This window comes from Falco cherrug, chromosome W (genome assembly GCF_023634085.1).
Source record: "Falco cherrug isolate bFalChe1 chromosome W, bFalChe1.pri, whole genome shotgun sequence".
In the NCBI taxonomy this organism is placed as follows: domain Eukaryota; kingdom Metazoa; phylum Chordata; class Aves; order Falconiformes; family Falconidae; genus Falco; species Falco cherrug.
In genome coordinates, this window is record NC_073719.1 from 15582930 (window position 1) to 15601438 (window position 18509).

General features: G+C 44.9%; 1 protein-coding gene across 7 annotated transcripts in view; it reads left to right on the plus strand.

The window, feature by feature from the left end:
- LOC106631054 (ankyrin repeat domain-containing protein 26-like) overlaps nt 1-12551 on the plus strand; it is a 185602-nt gene extending 173051 nt beyond the window's left edge. For 5 of the 7 annotated variants that reach the window (XM_055698221.1, XM_055698224.1, XM_055698223.1 and 2 more), the window contains 6 exons: nt 64-205; nt 2073-2354; nt 3036-3271; nt 4030-4261; nt 10725-10770; nt 12261-12551. In XM_055698221.1, the coding sequence (XP_055554196.1) occupies nt 64-205; nt 2073-2354; nt 3036-3271; nt 4030-4261; nt 10725-10770; nt 12261-12409 (1087 nt within the window). In that variant the 3' untranslated portion in view covers nt 12410-12551. Of the gene's footprint in view, nt 1-63; nt 206-2072; nt 2355-3035; nt 3272-4029; nt 4262-9004; nt 9134-10724; nt 10771-12260 lie in introns of those variants that run through there. The other 2 variants (XR_008730123.1, XM_055698227.1) reach the window with 2 other exon arrangements.
- The last annotated feature ends 5958 nt before the right edge of the window (nt 12552-18509 follow it).

The window sequence follows — 18509 nt, forward strand, 5'->3', positions numbered from 1 at the left end:
TATGTGAAAAAGTCCAGTTTTGTTCCTTTGCTTCATTGTTTTTGTGACTCATTTGCTGTGCAGGTTGAAGAGGCTGCTGAGCAGAGCTACGAAGAAACTAAGGGTGTATGAGGAGAGAGGGGGACTGTCCCAGCTTAATTTGCAGGCAGAAATGAAGAACAGGTATTCTGAAATGGTCAATGAAGCTGACAGATTAAGAACAAAGGTGAGCTTTGCTTTGTTTGGGTTATTTTGGTGGTGGTGGTTTTTCTTTTGGAACCTCTGTTCTTTCTTCGTACTTCTTTTCATGTTGTTGATTTTGACTTTTGTTTTCTTGGCTGTGTTTCTGAATTGATTTGACTGGTTTTTGATGTTCCCTCTATGGTCACAGTAGTAGACGGCTGTGATACTGATGTAGTTCTTAAGGGTAAAGATGGAAGTGTTACGTACACAGCAGTATCTGCGAGGGCACGTCAAGGGCAGGCTGTCGTGCAGAGGAAGGGCAAAGCAAGAGCCACAGCAAGGCTGGCAGGGTCTGTGACCACACAGGCCGGGGATCAGCCCCACAGGCTCTCACCAAGAAGAGCAGAAGAGTTCTGGGGACAGTAAGCAGAGTGCTCCAAGAGTGCAGATCACCAGGCCGGTCCATAGGGATGGGCAGGTCTGCAGTTCTACTGGGCCGTCACGTCCATGGGTGAGGGTCAGGGCTGAGAGCAGTGAAGGCCCAGCGCAGGCCTGGCTGCAGCTTGAGGCCGTGGCAGCATCGTCGGGCTCCGACGGATGCATTCCCTCTCGGAAGAGGGGGGTAACGCCACCATCACTCGGAACAGCTCTGTGCAGTTGGCCTTGCCCAAGGTCACCCCCTGAAGCCTGTCTCGGGCACGAGTTGAGCAGGAGGCAGGTGGGGGTTTGCTTTTCGGAATGGTGTCTTTGCTTCCCAGGGCACAATGCAGTGTGAGGTGATGCAGAAAAAATGACTGCAGTAACTTATTGCTTACTAGTAGCTGACTCAGTCCGTCTTTCCTGGTCTTGGAGACCCAGAAACGCTTTTGAGGTTGCTCTGGCTGTTTGGTAGCATGGAACCTTTTATCTGCTTCTCCGCTCATTACTGAGATTTGTTGCTAAAGTAGCTGTGTTTCAAAATTATGCTCCTTTTTAGAAGATGATATTGTAGAATGAGTCAACTGCCTTGAGAGTGGCTCATTTTTAGTTCACAGGTTAGCAGCATGTTTGTGTTCCTGTTGGAAGAGTTATTTTGAATGACAGGGAATGGAATTACGTTTGGGCAATTTTAAATAAGTGTAAAGTTTCTACTTGTTTTAGAGACTCTTTCAAGTGTTGACTCTGCTGGTTTCCCCCACTTTTTTAAAAACAAAAGAGGATGGGATATCATGTTTTATGGTTAATAGGTATAGACAATGGATGTTTCTGGGGGGGGAAAGAAGGGGATAGAAGCTGTAGTTGACCATTGGGACCTATGGGAAGTCTGATATTTCCTGGAAATCTTTTGAAAACAAACCGTAGCTTTGACCTAAAGAGACTGTCTTCTGCCACCACTGCTGTAAAAGCGGTGTTCTGAACCACTATTTCCAGATCCATTAGCGTAATGGAAGGAAAGGGTATCCGTTTCTTGTCTTGTCAGTTCTGTGACGAAGCTTTGACCGTGTGACAGCATGTGACAATTCCTCTGAAGCGTGACACATGGTTTTTTTCTGATGAAACCAGAATGTGGCTGTGATGTAACTGGGTATGGGTGTGTTTGATTTCCTATGATCGTATGAACACCTCACAGAAGAATAGCCCTAGTGCTTTTCAGCCTAGCCCTGCGGGTGTCATGCCGCTGGTTTGGTACCTCTCGGTCCGTGACCCACTGCAGAACTGAGGAAGGATGGGAACCTGAGGAATGCTGTCAGAAATTATGTGAAAGCTGTTCTTGTTTTAAAAGAAGAGCCTGGTTTCACTTTTGTTTTAACACTGAATCAGCAGATGGTAAATACAGTGTTGATGGCCAACTCCTTTACCAATTTTCACAGATTTGACTAATTTTAGATCCCTCTGAGTTCCCTGGTTTTTTTCCCCTTTCCTGCGTACAGGTTGATGAACTTTCCCAGCAGCTGGAGATAAAGTCTAAAAAAGGCATGCAGCTAGAAGCACAAAATCATGATTTGCGAGAGGAGTTGTCCACCATGCGTGGGAACCATGAAGAACTGGAGAAGAGCAAAAGCCAGCTGAAAGAAGAGGTGGCTAATCTCAAACACCATATGGAGACTAACATGGTGGATCGCAGCCAAATAGAACAATACAAAAGAGAGGTGGAAGAACGAGCTGCACAAGAAATAAGACAAAAACTGCAAGAAGTCAACCTGATTTTGCAGGTAAGTTAATTTCTTATGTGTGTCTGTTATAGACTTCTGTTTTGGTTGTCATTTTTAGGGGTGGTGGTGGTGCCTGATTCCATGTGTTACGCTGTACTTCTGTTTTTCCTGAAGGGCAGTGGGAGAAGGGAATATGGTTGGGCAAGATGCTTTCATGTGCGTGCAGTGTGCCTGCAGGCCCTGAATCAAAAACTTGCCCAAGGTGTGGATTTTCATTTTGCAGTTCTTGGAGGGGTATCACTGTCCACTGGTCTTGTTCTCATTGTTTATCCTTGAATGGGTATTGCAACTTAGAGTTGTCACAGCCAGGCATACGCATCTTCCTTAGTCATTGCACAAGGGGCAACGCTCAGAAAAGAAGTCACCAAAGCTGCAGGGTGCGGGCTGGGGGTGCGGCATCTCCATAATTTCTTTGAGGAATGCTATGCCCTGTCCTACAGAGATAGTGTTTCTTCATCAGTAGCTTTGATGAGTAATAGTGCTAAGATGGGGGTTCTTTCTGAATGAAAAGAATCATTCAGTGTGGTAGTTCCAGGGTTCTGCCCTGGTCGCTGATGGCAGTGAGGAGGCACAGTTGCCTCGCTGAATAGAGCTGGGCCCTTGAAACTGGGTACGTGCAATTGACTGGCGAGGAGAGTTCTCTTTTTCTTTGCGGTGGTTGAAAGTGTGTATCTACTTCAGATGCAGGCAGCCTCCCAGGACAGATTAGAACAAATCAGAGCCAGTCGTCATGCTTTGCTGACAAGCCAGCTAGAACACAGAATTGGAGACCTCGAACGTGAATTAGACAGGATAAAAAATACCCAGCGAGACAGTACTTTTCAAAAAGAATCCGCACAGGCAGAAGTGGAAAAGTACAAAGACCTGTATCTGGAGGAAGTTAAAAATGGAAGGTGCCTAGCAAAAAAACTGGAAAGGTAAGTCCCTGCTCTTTTGGGGTGATAATAAGATACTACTTTTTCCTCAAGCAGTTTTCTTCATTAAATACCTTTTCTACATCTGGTCAGCATTATGCATAAGGTAGCATATTTGTGATGAAAGTACCTTAAGGCTCCCCCCTGTTCATTGGAACTATCTTCGCTTCTCTTCAGTGTTCCAGCAGTAACACCACCGATCATGGGCGTTAATAGGATATTTTTGAAGTTGAGTTTGTTTTAACAGGCAGCCTTTTTGCCAGTCTCTAATCTCCGCTGCTTCTTCTAAGTATGGCAGAAAAGAGAATGTCACGTCCTTTACTGCTTGAATAAGGATAGGCCCTTCAGAGAACGGCATTTGATGCTATGAAGAAGAACAACAAAAATCTTTTGGCTTCCGTTTTAGCAGCATGTCATAGGTTTCAGCTTTCTTTGGGAAGGGAAGGGTAGCCCAGAGTTCTTACGCAGGTGATGTACCTTTCAGAAAAAGCTATGTAAACCCACGGTGTGCACAGACTGCTTTGAGGCCTTAATGCTGAGAAGTCCAAAGTATTGGTTAACTCTTGCTGCTTCTTGCAGGTAGAGTGACTACTTAGAAATAGGCTCTCCAGAAAACCCCCAGATCCAGTTATGGAGATTTTTTTGGACTCTCTTAATCCCTTCCACTTTCCGAAGTCAGATAATAGTCAAAGACCTGGAGGGTAACTTTGTGGAAGTGTTATTACCAAAGATAATTCTTTGTATGCTTCTGAACGTTTCAGAGCTAATGAGAGACTAGCAGAAGCCAACGCTGAGCTCCTTCAGGAGTGCCATAGAAGCAAACCTTTAATTGCAAGCAGCGCTGTCAGTGGTCCAGTTCTGTATTCAACTGAACTGGGACATATTAGCAACAATCCGGCACTGAATAGAAGTCTAAATCTAGGAGGAAGCTTCCTAACCCCGACCGGGAATACGTTACCATCAAGAAACAGAGTTGAAGCCTATGTGGCTAAGGTAAGCGTTTTTAAATACTGTTCTCAACTAGTGTTGAAGAGTATCTGTAAGCAAGGTTGTGCTTTTCAGTCTAAAGTTAGAATCCATTTCTAGTTCCAAACCATATGCTCTAATATGCCAAACCAAATTGCTCATCAAAACAGTACACAACTAGGTGGTAGAAACGAAGACTTTTGGTCATCAGGGTTATACAAATTTCCAGAAGTGCTCAAAGACCAAAAAATACTGAGATCTAAATGATGGACTGCGTAACAACATTCTTTTGCAAGAGAAACTGTGATAAAGAATACTGTGGCATAGGAAGCTGCCAAATAAGCTCTTCAGTAAAATTTAGTGCCGATGCCCCATCCCTGGCAGTGCTCAAGGCCAGGCTGGGTGGCGCTTGGAGCAACCCGGTCTAGTGGAAGGTGTCCCTGCCCATGGCAGGGGGGCTGGAACTGGATGATCTTTAAGGTCCCTTCCAACCCAAGCCATTCTGTGGATGACCTTTTTTAAAACAGCTAACTTCATGATGAGTGCAAAATCCCATCAGACATCTTTGTTTGAGACACCTTTTCCTTCTTCCCTGATCTTCATTTTAGCAGTTTCTTCACCGGAACTTGTTTTAGTGCAATACCAACAAAGGGATGCTTCAAAAGTAGGATGGCATGAACAGGACACGTAACTTCTCACTGGAGTGCGGGACGTATGCTGTGCATAGGAGGCATTTGTTTTGGGGGGTCCTGCTATGTGGTGTTATATGTAACTGCTCCTCAGGAAGTCTACAGAGCTTTCTGATTTTGTACAAAAGCTGCAACCTCTGCGTACCTCTGGTCAAAGTATGCCCTGTAATTAGCAGTCAGCATGATAGCACATCCCTCACAGAATGGTAAACGTGATATCATGAGAGTTGGAAACCAGATGTCAGTCGTTGTAATCAGTTTCCCACCTAGCATAGGACTGAGGCATGGGCAAGCTTGCCTGTTCAGTCAGTGTCTGTCCCTCGCATATTCTGTTGTTGAATGGATGTGAGAAGCATTCGCTCACTTTTAAGTCTGTCTCGGTTCGCTGGTCCCACCTACACTGGAAAGAATCCATTTAAATAGCGTGTCTGCATACTGTGCCTGGTTTAAGAAAAAGAAAAAACCAAACCAAACAACAAAACAAAAATGGACAAAGCGGTGTGTAGGTAGTGCGTAGCAGCGGCAGTTAGAGATGAACTTTTCTGTATCGTTGCGAATGTGGTTTTTGTGTCAGAGGGGTGGACATAACGCTGCATAAAGAACATGGGAGGCAATTAGTACTGTACCATCTGCAGGGATTATTCGGCACGCAAGCAGCAGAAAGGAGGCAAAATTCAGGGATCCACTGCAAAACTGAAGTAAGGAGAAAGCCAGGACAAGGGAACAAGAGGGACAGGGAGCAGGGAGCAAGTGAGGGCAGGGGAAAATGAGAGAGAGATGGGAGCGAGATGTTACAAGAAGAAAAAGGCAAAGGAGGAAACCATCCCGCTTCTAGGAAAAAAGCTGTCCTAGTTTAAAAGAAAAGGGTTTAACAGTTGTGGTTTCTTTTTTTGAAGAAGAAACAGGAAAAAAAGAATAACCTCCCTGTTACTAAATCCAGCTGCACATCTCTTTATGATATTTCTTCCTGTAATCACCAGTTGGGGAACAACTGAGACTAATTGTAGTGGCGCTGCTTGTAGCCTCAAGTCACCTGACGTTCAGTGTATTCAGGGAAGTCTTAAAACCTGATCTTCTCTGGAGTCCTTCAGAAGAAAGGAACTGAGTTCTCAGAGGTGCAGTAGTTGCTGGAGGGCGTGCATCTAAGTGAGTATTTCGCTTAGAACTGCGGGCTTAATTTTTCTCAGTCGGGTGCAGTATGTCACGTGCATAGCATGCATCTGAGAAAAGAGGATTGAATTGGAACGTAAGACTTTGAAGTCAGGAAGTAACAAAAGGGAAAAACTGCATGTATCCCTCTGCATACAATAATGGGTGGCAAATCTCAATCAGTTTCCAAATGCAAAATCACCAGATGCACAGTCTGTGCAGTCATTTCCACAGGGGTCCCGTGCCATTCAGGAGGCAAGTTGGAGCATGAGGGAAGAAATCAGAGATTATAGTGTTAGTCTACTTTGAAATGCTTTGCTGGTTGTGCCGCCTGGTATTCTGTCTGTTCACCAGACTGTTTCAAAGCAGAAGAATTTCTCTGACTCCAAGCCTTTTCTTCACTTCACTGTTTACTTCAGTTATGCCTCAGCTTTGTTTTCCCACTAACCTGGTTCCCTTCTACAGAATTTGCCTTGCCTTTAAATTCAGGATGCGCAGTGCTGCCTTGGCTGGAGATGACAAATGCTTCTGCCACTGAAGCTCTAGATGACAGCGAGTTAAGAAGCTGAAATTGCAGTGTGCCTCAGGCAGTCCTTTTGCACCGCTTTTTTTAGTCAAAGCTCTCTGCAGATTTGGTGTTCCTTGTAGTAGCTTCCTCAAGGTGAGAAGGGCTATTGGAAGTAGGGAACATGCCAGCCATTCTGAAGAGGAAGATGTTTGTGTACATTTCGTTTGTGCAGAAGCTTTGAAATAGCTTCAGGGGCAAAGAGGTGAAAATAGTTCACACTGCTATTATTCAGAATGATGGTGTTCATTGGTCCTGCAGCTGCTGGAAGAAACACTGGTAAATGATGCTGACAAGAGGAAGGAGTGCTCCACTAGCAAGTGGACACAGTTTCTTCTTTAGACTTAACTAAGGAATTTGGTGTTCAAAGGCTTGAAAGATTGCACCGTTTTCCTAAACATGAGGCATGACTATCAGTGATTACACATAGAGCCGTACATGTTGAAGATGGTCATGTCGCAAGTTCAGCAAAAACAGAGCATGTTATTCTTAAAAAAGCATAAAGAAATGTGTTCCATTACAGTATAGCCCCTTCCCCTTTATCAAATATATACGCGACAGAAAAGAATCACCTTGAAGTGCAAAAGGATCTTTAAAAATACCAAAAAGTTCATATTGGCACAAGCTTATTAACCAGCAGAATCCCAATCCCATGCAAATGTCTTCAGGTTTTTTTGGTGGTTTTTATTTTTATTAGAGCTTCAGTGATGTGGAATAAATTACAAGTACTTGACAAATTCTGTGCATGTCATTAGACAGTGACCGTAGCAACTAGCAATTCAGTATTTCAGACCTGCTCCCTTAGTCCTAAGGCAAGGAATGTCTCCTGCAAGTGCTGCAAGGAGGTTTTGGGACTGGAGTCCTGTTGTTAGGTTTAACAAATGTCAAGCTTAAATCCTAAGAGCTGTGCCAAAGGCTGGTGAAAATGAACATGGGTGTCTTGACAGACAAGAGCAGTGAACTCTGCAACCAGGGTGAATCGGTGGGTAAATGAAACCAGTTTAATGTGGGAAGGGAAATGTCTGCTTCCTACTTCATCTTTCAATTTCTGTTCCGTTTCTGATTTGGCTTTCTGCACTCTTGTAGCGGTCTTTGTTGTTAGCTTTTTTACTTTCTTCATTTACATGTAGGCCACGTTCTTGTTTCTCGCTGAAGACCTGTGAACTTAAGGCCATTTTTCTTTCTTCTTCAGCTCCTTCATCAAAAACCTGCCCGTCTCTCTCTTCTCTGCAGCCAGATACATGGCAGGGTTTGCAGCCAGCATTGTTTAATATTGGGTGGTATTTTTTTATACTGGAAATGTTGTCTATTTATGCTCTTAGGTTTTGATTAAAACTTACTGATGTATTCACATTTTCCTAACACTGCGCATATTTTGAACTTTAGTTTGTCCAAGGGAAAGAATGACTGCTGCAGGGGACTTCTCTGCTTTATGTGTTTGTAATGCAATGGCTTCTGTGGTAGTTAACCATCTGTGAGATGATAGACTATGGATTTAATCTGTTACAATGGAACTTCTTTGAGCTCTGGGAGTAGGCTGGTTTACCCTCCTTGCCAGTTCTGGTATTCAAAAAGTTCTTGGTGGTCACAACAGTTGTGTCTGGAGTACCAGTACTGTTCTGAAGTTGAGCATCATCTCACGGAGTCTTACAGGACCCAGCTTACTCTGCGCTAAAGCAGCCTGTGTGGATAAGTAGTAAGTCAACCCCACTTTCTGAAAAAGAACTGTTGAGAAGGTGCCTGCTGCAAATGAACACCTGGTGTGTTACCGCCTGAAGAGGTGTGCAGTGAGGTGAGAAGTACCTGCTCAGGAGGTTTGGGACACTCGGCTGTGATGCCTTTCCCAGGGGTTTGGGGGGAAGGAGAAAAGTGGAGGCAAGTTAAGGTCCTCGGAGGTGTATTTTGCCTGGCTCTTCGTTCATTCCCTTGTCAGAAATCAGTGTGTTGGCTTTATTTCCGCCTGTTTCTCTTCCCTCAGACACGGATGAGAATCACAAAGACGTTGATGGAATGAATAAGAGGAAAACAAGATCTTTTTCTTCTCTTGATTGATTCGTACATGTTGCGGAGAGTCCTGTGGACCTTTTAGTCATTGTGAAGACTCCAGAAACGAGGGAAAGTGGTTTCTTCTAACACCTCAACTGCTACTTATTTGCTTGGGATTGGTCCTGGCTTTGGGCCGTATTTTGGTCTAGGCATTAGTTTTCCTGCTTTTCTCTGTTACCTGTGTCTCGTCCGGGATTTTGCTTCTGCTTGTACCTGCTGGAAAACAATTAGAGATTTGGGGGGTCCTTTTCCATTGTTCATGCGGCTCTGTTGGCACAGAGTATTTCAATGAAGTATCACGGAGGGGTGCTTCTCCTGCAGGATCCGGTGAATTTGGTCCCAGCTTTCCCTGTGTTCCTGGAGAGAGAGCCCTTCCCTCCGCTTCGCTGGTTTACAGCCCCGCTCCTTTGACCCTTGCAGTTACTGCCTGTTACTGCTCCTCTTGTGAGGGTAAGCAGAGTGGTTTCCTTCCTGAGGCTCTTGCTCTCTGTGTCCTGTTGAGTACCCTGTGCAGTGTTTCCGTTCTTGTTGTTGTTGTTACGCTGCTAGGTGGGTCTGCTCATTTCATAAAATAAATGGTTCTTCCCCCAGGAATTCAGTACTAAAATCAAGAGAGTCGCAGAAGGAGTGAGGGGAAGGGGCCTCTAGCGATGATCTAGTCCAGCGTCACCCCTGCTCAAAGCAGGGTCAGCCGTAGCAGGTTTCTCACTGTTCTGTCCAGCCAGGTGTTATACAGCTCCAAGGATGGACACGCCACAACCTTTTCTGGGCAACTCGTTCCAGTGGCTGTCCATGCTTACAATTTTTTAAGAAATAATAATTATAAAAATCCTTATGTTAAAATTTCCTCTATCTGGATTTGTGCCTATTCTCCTCCCGTTCTTTTGCTTGGCACCGCTGAGAAGAGTCTGGCTCCATCTTCTGTACTCCCCCCACCAGGTACTTATACACATAGATAAGGTCCCCCTGAGCTTTCCTGTTCTCCAGTAAAGAAACAGTTGCAGCTCTCAGCCTCTCCATAGAGCTCACAAGGTCCAAGCCCTGCAGCATCTTCATGGCCATCGTAGCCCTGGAAGCTGTATGGTATCCGTTTGGAAATTCACTCCTGTGTGTCACAAATTTGATGGGAAAAATGTAGGAGTAGCAAGTATCATCAAATGTAAACAACAGCATATAGCGCTTGGACTGTGACTCTTAATTTAAGAGATGTGATTCCTTCTTGTGAAGGCTTCTGAAGGCAGAATCATAAGTGAGAATAACTTAATTGGTAACAATACCCACTTTCTAGGGGAGAAGAGGCGTAAGTGCTCCTTTGCAGTGATCCAGGCTGATTCCAGCTACATAATAAACCCCACAGCACTCGCTGCGTAGAAGCTGTAGCTGCGGTTGTCTGTCTTAGTACACAGTTTGCAAGAAAAAATTGTGTGTGCTTTTATATTTTTATAAATGTGTGTCATGGTATTTGCAATAACAATAAAAGTTTTGGCATCATCTGTAGGAGCTCTTTCAATTTCCCATCTTAAGGTGGAGAAAAGAAGAATATTGGCACACGCTTTTTTCTATACAAATGGTGTATGTCAATCCTGCAGCAGCTGCTGGTGCAGCCCTTCTCTCTGTGAAGTTGCAGAAGCCAGCCTCAACTGGCTGATTTGTCCCTGTGGGTGGCATCTGTACATATCTCGGCGTGTAGCTGACGTTCTGTTCGTGTGTTTGATGATAAACTTCAGCCGTACCTTCACCGCAATAACTGCGCTAGGCTTTCTTGCTTTCTTCCTGTGTATTTTGTTAAATGCCCAGTAATAATCCAGCTGGCGAGTTACAAATTGTTTTGTTAACGTTGCTGAGCAATGAGGCAGCTGCAGCCCGACTGACCAAAAGTTTCTCTTCAGTAGAAATCAAACCCCAAACCAAGATGTGTCTATTTGGAATTATATTTTTAGGTTTTCTCTCATTATGTGTGGGTTTTAAGAATGTTTTAGAAGTTTAACGTTAGAAAAACGTAACTGTTAAAATATTAACTATATTTTCTGTATAATTCTAGGTACGGCAGGAACTAGATGAAAGAATCGCTAAAGAACTTAAACAAGGTAATGTGTCGCTATGTTAGGGGCATTTTTAAGGAAAAAGAGGAGTGTTCCTAACTCTTGAACATAATGGCTTGAAAGCTGTCAAGTTCCTGTGCTAAGCACAGGGAGGTTTTTCTGCTAGCTTTCCAGTTTAGACTTGAATGTGAAAACTTCCTGCTTACCAAAAGATTGTGTAGAATGTTATGCAGTTGCCTGAAAAAGACAAGTGCAGAGAAAACTAACCCACTTCCTCTACACGGGTGGCTCTTGGCTTAAGCTGAAGTCACGTTTTTCTAGAGTGAATCCTTGAGCACAAACATCAAACGTAAAAGAAGCCCTGAGAGAAGATGTTTATAGACTTCAGCCATCACTGCTTCTTCCATGTGCATCAGTTGCATTCCGCACTAAATCATACCGTGCACATTCTCTGCTGTTGGACCTTGATTTTTGCTGTTTCTTATTCATTGCTTGTATTTGTAGCTTAGATGTGGCAGTCTTTTTTTGAATAAGCAAGGAAAATAGAATCAGTGATGAAAGATACCCTTTCTTTAGGAAAAAATTATTTAGTAGCACTTAGGCAAACATAAGATGAGTTGAATGCTTTTAACACATAGCATGATGAAGCCAGGTGTCCAAAGAGGAATTCCACCTATTTCAGGGTAGTCGTTCCTCCAGAGTCACTGCTTTGCTTTGCAGTGACTGGTGCTATTTCAAAGCAGGTAGCCCCTGCGAGAATTTCCTTCTGTTCCTGCATGCTTTTGGTAATACAGAGAGTGTTCAGCTGTAGCTTCACAGCTCGTTCCATGTGTCCGAATGGACACAAAGCCGTTGCATTTCATCCGTGTGCATTTTGAACCTGACTGTGCGTCTGCTAGGTGTCATAGAGTGCGCTTGGTTTCAGGACCTTGTCTGAAAAACGTGGCTGGAGAAGAACAGTAAAGGTGGGCTTGCGTCAATTGAGTATGTGTTTTTGTGGAGGAAAGAGGGTTTTGCCAGGGTGAGTTACAAAGACGCCCCTCAAAGAAAGTGCCAGGCTAGGAGACTTGTCCTGGCCTGACTGCATTGCAAAGGTGTTTGCGTTTTCACCGGCGGATTCTTTTTAAGTTTGTCACAGAGAAGGCAGAAGCTGGTTTTTAGGAGCAGAGTTCCAATAAATCACTGCTTTGAACATTCAAGGAAAACAGATACTGGAGGTTCGAGAGGTCTGCAGGGGGGCTCAGTTTAGCACTGGTGTAAGCAGGAGTCATTTGTGGATTCCCTGAAGATGTTCAATGTGTAGCCTATAGAATTTCTTTCGCTGGCTTTAGAAATACTGTTGACTGGTAGGCAAATGTGGAAAAAGATTGTTTCTCCCTTTGTGCCTAGCCCTTTGATTGTTACGATCCCTTGGAAGTTTTTAAATCTCTTTCTGGACTGTAGTCTCTCCAGTTATCCATAATGTTTTTATAGTGACTGATTTGGCCCTGTCTAGGGTAAAAGCAACACCGGAATCTTGTTTCTCTTCTCCCTAGCCACTGCTGAACTTGAAGCTGGATCTGCTGGAGCTTCTCCCGTGGTATTTTCTGATGGATCTTCAAAAAGTATCCACGTTGACCAGGATCCCCTTTGCAGGGCAGTACAGGAGTACCGTGATGTTTTAACCAAAAATTACCTGATTTGAACAAAATGCTGGGAAAAAAGCTCCGGAAAGGATTTTGTTTACATAGTGCGTCTATAGTTTCTCATCCCACAGTTCAGATGTGCAAATGTGTTTATTGCAGTCCGAATGTGAATTCTATTAAATGGATGTCAAGCACATTGCACTTGCCTGTTGGCTTATTGATGCATAGGTGTTTTATTTTGCACTCGCCATAAGAAGCACACCTATTTTTGTCGGACTAGCAGAATGACTCACCTTGATTCTTGAGCTTGACAGGATTGTCAAAATGTTTCTTATCAACGTAGAAGCATTATTTTTTCTCCACTGATGTTCTGTGTTTTAACAAAAGCATTCCCTTTGTTCTGCTTAATCCTTTCACCCTGTGTGTTTTTAATGTTTCCAGTGTTACTTTAATGCTTAGGACATCATTTGATGTGATTTGAGCCTGCTGCTTCAGTCCAGATGCCGTGACTGCTTCTGCCGATAAAGTGAAATCTTTACCAGTGGTCATGCTGGAGGACGGGGCACTTCACGTTGCTGTCACCTTATGCGCCTTAGGTTTAACATTACTGTGAGTGTGTAGCAGTGCAGAGAGAGCTACGTGGTGGGTTTGGTATGTTTGTTTTGGATCACAGGACCACGGAACGGGTGAGGTTGGAAGGGACCTCTGGAGGTCATCCGTTCTAGCTCCCCTGCTCAGGGAAGGCCGCCCAGAGCTGGTTGCCCAGGACCATGCTGGCTTTTGAGTATCTCCCAGGATGGAGCCTCCATGGGCAGCCTGTGCCAGTGCCCAGTCACCCTGATCGGAAAGAGGCATTTCCTGACGTTCAGCCCCAGCCCTCTGTGTTTCCGTTTGTGCCCGTGGCCCCTCACGGTATTCATCGTGGGGTTTGTGTTAAAGGCCGCTGCAGCTGTAGACATTCCCAGTTACTACATCAGCAGCTGCGCTGTACCTGAAACACTTCATGTGCGGGAAAAATGAATGTTAAAATACTAACTTCCAGTCTCCTCAGTACTTTCCAAACCTTGTATGATAGGGCAGCCAATCTTTTTGTTGCTGCTAGCAGCTGATGATGTGGTGGCTGTAGCCCAGATGGTAGCCAGTGTTCTGGGACATTTGTGTCAATAAAAGAAGCAGGTTTACTTATTTCAGGGAGTTACCTGTTACTGAAGATCTGCGTTGTCATTTCCTGTGCACAGAAGTCAGTAGTGATCAGAAGATGATAGAACAAAGTCCCAGTTCTGGGAAAGGAAGAGTGGTTGTCCCGAGATCAATTAAGACTGGAAAAATTTGGGGGTTTTACCCACTAATTCAAGGACTTGGGTTAACAGGCAGTGAGGAAAGCAATGAATGTTGCTGTGACGCTGTTCCTTTTTATATGAATACATATTTGTGAAGTTAATGCACTGTATTTAATTCAGATATTCTGTTTCAACTTGAAATTTAATAAACTTTGTCATCTAGTATATGTCTTTGTTTTATCGTTCCCCTTCTTGACATCGCTTTCTACCCCTTTCCCTAACCGTACAGCTCTCCAGAGCGCTCTGCTCCTTTCAGCTCTGTTCGCCGCTGCACCTTCAGCCTGTCCTGGAGGCCAGGCAAAAGGCCAGCATGGTGTATGTTGTGGTATTGCTCATGATCAGTTCCCAGACTTTTCCTGTATTTTAGAGCAATCCTCCTTGTGGTTTGGGCAGAAGGTAGCAGGTGGGCTTCTGCTGGCTGGGAAATCCCACAGGTTTTGATCCCATGGGGAGCCAGCCAATTTGTAGCTGCAAAGGGAAAAGGCGTAACAAAATTTCTCCAGCCTGCACCAGAGTGGTCAAAGAGAAGTTCAGCTTTTGCTGCTTTCTAGTGTGTCTCCACAGAGGAAGCAGGGACAGAACATGTTGACGTTCACGTTGTGTTGTCAGTCACTGTGATAAACTCAGACGTGACCTGTGCTCAAGTTTCTTCACCGCTCTCTGCTGCCAGCTCTTAGTGAGAGGGGAGAGCTCTTGGCTGGTGGAGCAGCAGAGCAGAAATTCGGTGTTGGCATCTGCCATAACCGGCATTGATGGCAGTTATGGTGAGGCGTGAGGGGGGTACAGAGAAGGCCAGGCAATTCCTGCGCTTGAAAGTCCGTCCCCGGTGTCACTGTGGGGACACTCCTGATGAAGCAGGAGAGGGCAGGGCACTTAGGGGAGGCTCTGAGGCCTGGAAGACAGGGAATGTCTGTCCCATCTTCAAGAAGGGCAAGCCCGAGGAGCTGGGAACTGCAGCCTCACCGTGCTGCCTGGGAAGGTGGCGGAGCACGTACTCTGGAAGCCGTTTCCGAAGATTGGGGACAAGAAGTTGGTAGGGAGGAGTCAGCATGGGTTTGCACAGGGTGAAATCATGCCGCACTAACCTGGTACCTTTCTAGCGATGTGTGAGTAACTGAGTGGACAGAGGAAGAGCAGTGCGTGCTGCTTACCTTGGCTTTAGCAAGGCTTTCTCTGGCTTGTGCCCTAACAGTCAAGTTCAGGTTCAGGAACTTCCTGATCTCTTTCCAAAGGAGAAAGCAAGCGTGTTTCTTGATTTCTTTGCTCAGGTACATTAGAAACCCTTTGGGGTCAGTAGCTCCAAGCAGGTTGCAGATCTTTGCAATCAGTTGTATGGAATAAACAATCCTGTTTCAGAAAATCTTATTATGCCAGTTGCTTTTTCCTCATGAGCAAATGTGTCAGGAGTTTCCCAGGTTTTGCTGTCTTGAAAATACCATGTTGAATGGTGGCTACAAAACACGAGTTTTTCAGTTTCTCAGTGGCAGAGTAGTGGTTGAGTAGTGCTGCTGCAGCACTAGTATGTCTTCCCAGTGAGTCCTGACTTCTGAAACATCCAGGCGTTTGCTTATAATTCATTGCTGATCGCTGCCACTCTGTTCCGCTGATGCTCTGCAGAGGGAACCTAACTCTGGTATCTATCCTGTAAGCATGCTGACCACCTGTGTCCTGTTTTCATCCTGCCTTTACCTCAGAGGTACCCCTCGCCACACTTCCCTGGATATAGAGATAAAGCACTTGTGACTAAAAACAAAGAAGCTGCACGTTCTGTGTGCCTAGAAAAGCCAGTGGTAAATGCTGCTTTACTGCTGGCTCCCAGCGAGAAGCGGAGGTTACCGGCTGCTGGGCAAACCAGCGTTAACATCGAGCACAGCAGCAAGGGAAAGCCCAGTCCAGTCATTCACTGCAGTGATGACGTGTCTCTTTTCTGGTTGCCAGTGAAAAACCTGCTCTCAAATGTGGGTGGCTGCTCCTTGCTGCTTGTTGGAAACAGCCCCAGCTACCCTGCAAGTGGTGCGGTGTCGTGGTTTAACCCCGGCTGGTAACCCAGTGCCACGCAGCCGCTCGCTCGCTCCCCCCTCAGCCAGAGGGATGGGGAGAGCTGGAAAGGAACGCAAAACTCAAAGGCTGAGGTAAGAACAATTTAGTAATTGAAACAGAATAAAAATGGAAGAATAGCAAGAACAATGACAATAATAGTTATAATGAAAAGGGAGAGGGAAAGGAAGAAAGGAGCACGTGGTGCACAACGCAACTGCTGGCCGCCCACCGGCTGATGCCCAGCCAGTCCCCAGGCAACAAGCCCCCTGCCCAGCCAGCCCCCAGGCACATAGAGAGCAGGCGTGCCGTCCCATGGCACGGAATACCTCTTCGGTTGGTTCGGGTCAGCGGACCTGGCAGTCTCCCCTCCCCAGCCCTTGCGCCCCTCCAGCCTTTTTGCTAACGAGGCCTGAGGAACTGCAGTGCCTCACATCAAAGCCAAAAGACAGCACTGCGCTAGCCCCTAAGAAGATAATTAACGCCATCCCAGCTGAAACCAGGACGTGCTGCTAACACACCTGGCAATACCCGAGCTCACCATGCTGAAGCAGAGCTGTATCCTGTTCTATAAAGCAGGGAACTGATCTTCTGTGCAGGTGTCTATCTTGCATAATTTCTGTCTAAGCGTCTGGACCAGTTACCTAGCGTCGTAGTACCTGGCCACGCACTATTCGCACACAGCGAGTGCATGCTGAGGGTTGGTTGTTTTGCTTTTTTTTCATTTTGTCTGTACAATGCTGCGGGAGCGGGCTGGAAGCTAGGACCATGCGCGGCAATCAGTTAGCTGAGGGGAATGTGCTCGAGCTTGTCTAGACAACAATTAACATGATGAGGCATGTTTGCAGAGCACAGGGGAGTGGGAGACGGATGGCGCCAAGGATGGCGCCAAGGAAAGGTAACACCTTGCTGTTAATTGCTGGTAGTTAACCACCAGTCAGGGATTGCCTAGTATGCAAGGCTTAGCTTCAGGAACCAATCTGTTTCAAACGCGCAGCTTCTGAAAGTGCATAGAAACTCGTGCTTCTGTACAATAAATTGACATTTGCTTGCATCAAGCTGCGTCCCGTCTCTTCATTCGCCGCAATCCATCAGTATAACCGTTTTTACATTGGAGCTTTTTACATAGTTTTTATTTAGACTGCAAGAGTAACCACAGACCCCAGTTAAGGCCTTACCATGCTAGATGCTATTCAGCAATGCAGACATGCACAATTCCTGCCCTGAGAAGCACTGACTATTAAAAAAAAAGTCCTTGAAAGAAATACGGTACTTTCATTGTCATGATTACTTTAGTATTTCTCTATACTGCAAAATTGTTTTAAAAAAATGCACAAGAGAAAATAAAAAAGGCTGGTATTAAAATAATCCTATTCTAAAAAAATTCTGTATTTCTATAACCCAATCTCCATCAACCCCAAGACTGAAAAAAAAAACCCAACAAAAAACTAGGCTTTGGACCTAGGATTATTTAAAAATTCCCATTAAACTCTTCTAGCATTTATGCCATTTTCACCAAAGCTCGCTATACTAGCTTCCTATTCCATGCAAACTGATTAAAAATAAGCATATGAGTCTTATTAATATTACACAGTACAACTCTGCAGAAGTGTTGCTGGGTATGTACAGTGTATATCAAAATTTGGTATTCTGCTTTAACAGTATCATACTTATAAGCCTGTATTATTTTTACTATTATACATGAAGGCAGCTGATACAGAAAATAGAGCTGTGACGGCATGAAAAAACTTCATTTAAATAAGAATAATTTCTTCTGATAGCATTTTTCCTGGTGGACAAACAGTGACTAATATAATACTTCAACATCGTCCGTATTACCTTAAAAAGATACCTCTTAAAATTCCACCTTTCAGGAAAGAATATGGGTTCCAGTTATCACGGGGGGGGAAAAGAGGAAACTGATAACATGCTAATTTAAACACAAAACAGTATCAGAATTCCACAAAATGTTGTGCATCTTATTTTGGAAGTACAACAGAGCTTGTTTCTTGAGAGCTTTCTAGAATTCTGTGTCTAGAGAGTCTAACACTCTTGCTCGACAGCTCCAGAAACACTGACGGCCAACAGGACTGAAGAAGATGGCCTTCAGGGAACTCATCTGAAGCGGCCACCCTTAGGCTGAGAGCAACTGGGGGAGCAGAAGGAAGAAGCAAGAATTCCCAGGTGCCTGTCCTTTCTTTTCTCAGTGCCATTCTTCCTCGCTCCTCCACCAAGCCTGGGGGCTCCCCCGCCTCAGCAGTAGCAGGTTTCATCGCTGGCAGAGTCCCTGGAGCCATGAGCACCCTGGTGTACTCCAAGTGCTGCACAGCTGAGTAGGGTCTGTTTGGGACAACTGACCTTTGGACTGGATTAGACAAACTGCACGGTCAGATGCGGTTCGTGCTGAGCAGCTGAGCAGCAAGAGGCTGCGTGGCCGGCTCTTCTCGCCAGCGCTGGCAAGTCCAATAACTAAATAGCTACACTTCAAGTTCTACAATTAATAGGTATCCAGAACTTATCCATTTCACTGGACAGTAAATTTCAGGCTATTTTTTTAGTCACAGAACTAATTACATAACAGAGGAACAAGTCGATGGTAACATAAACTAGCCAGATTTGGAAACGGAGTTTTAAATATTTCTATAATAGTCATTTTCAAATTATCAAAAGCGTCAGAATCATAAGAGTATGAAACAGTTGCATTTCCCTTCAACAAAGATTTTTGAATCATGTAATAAGTGGTAAAGTTTTTAATTCCAAATCTGGAGAGAACCAAATGAGT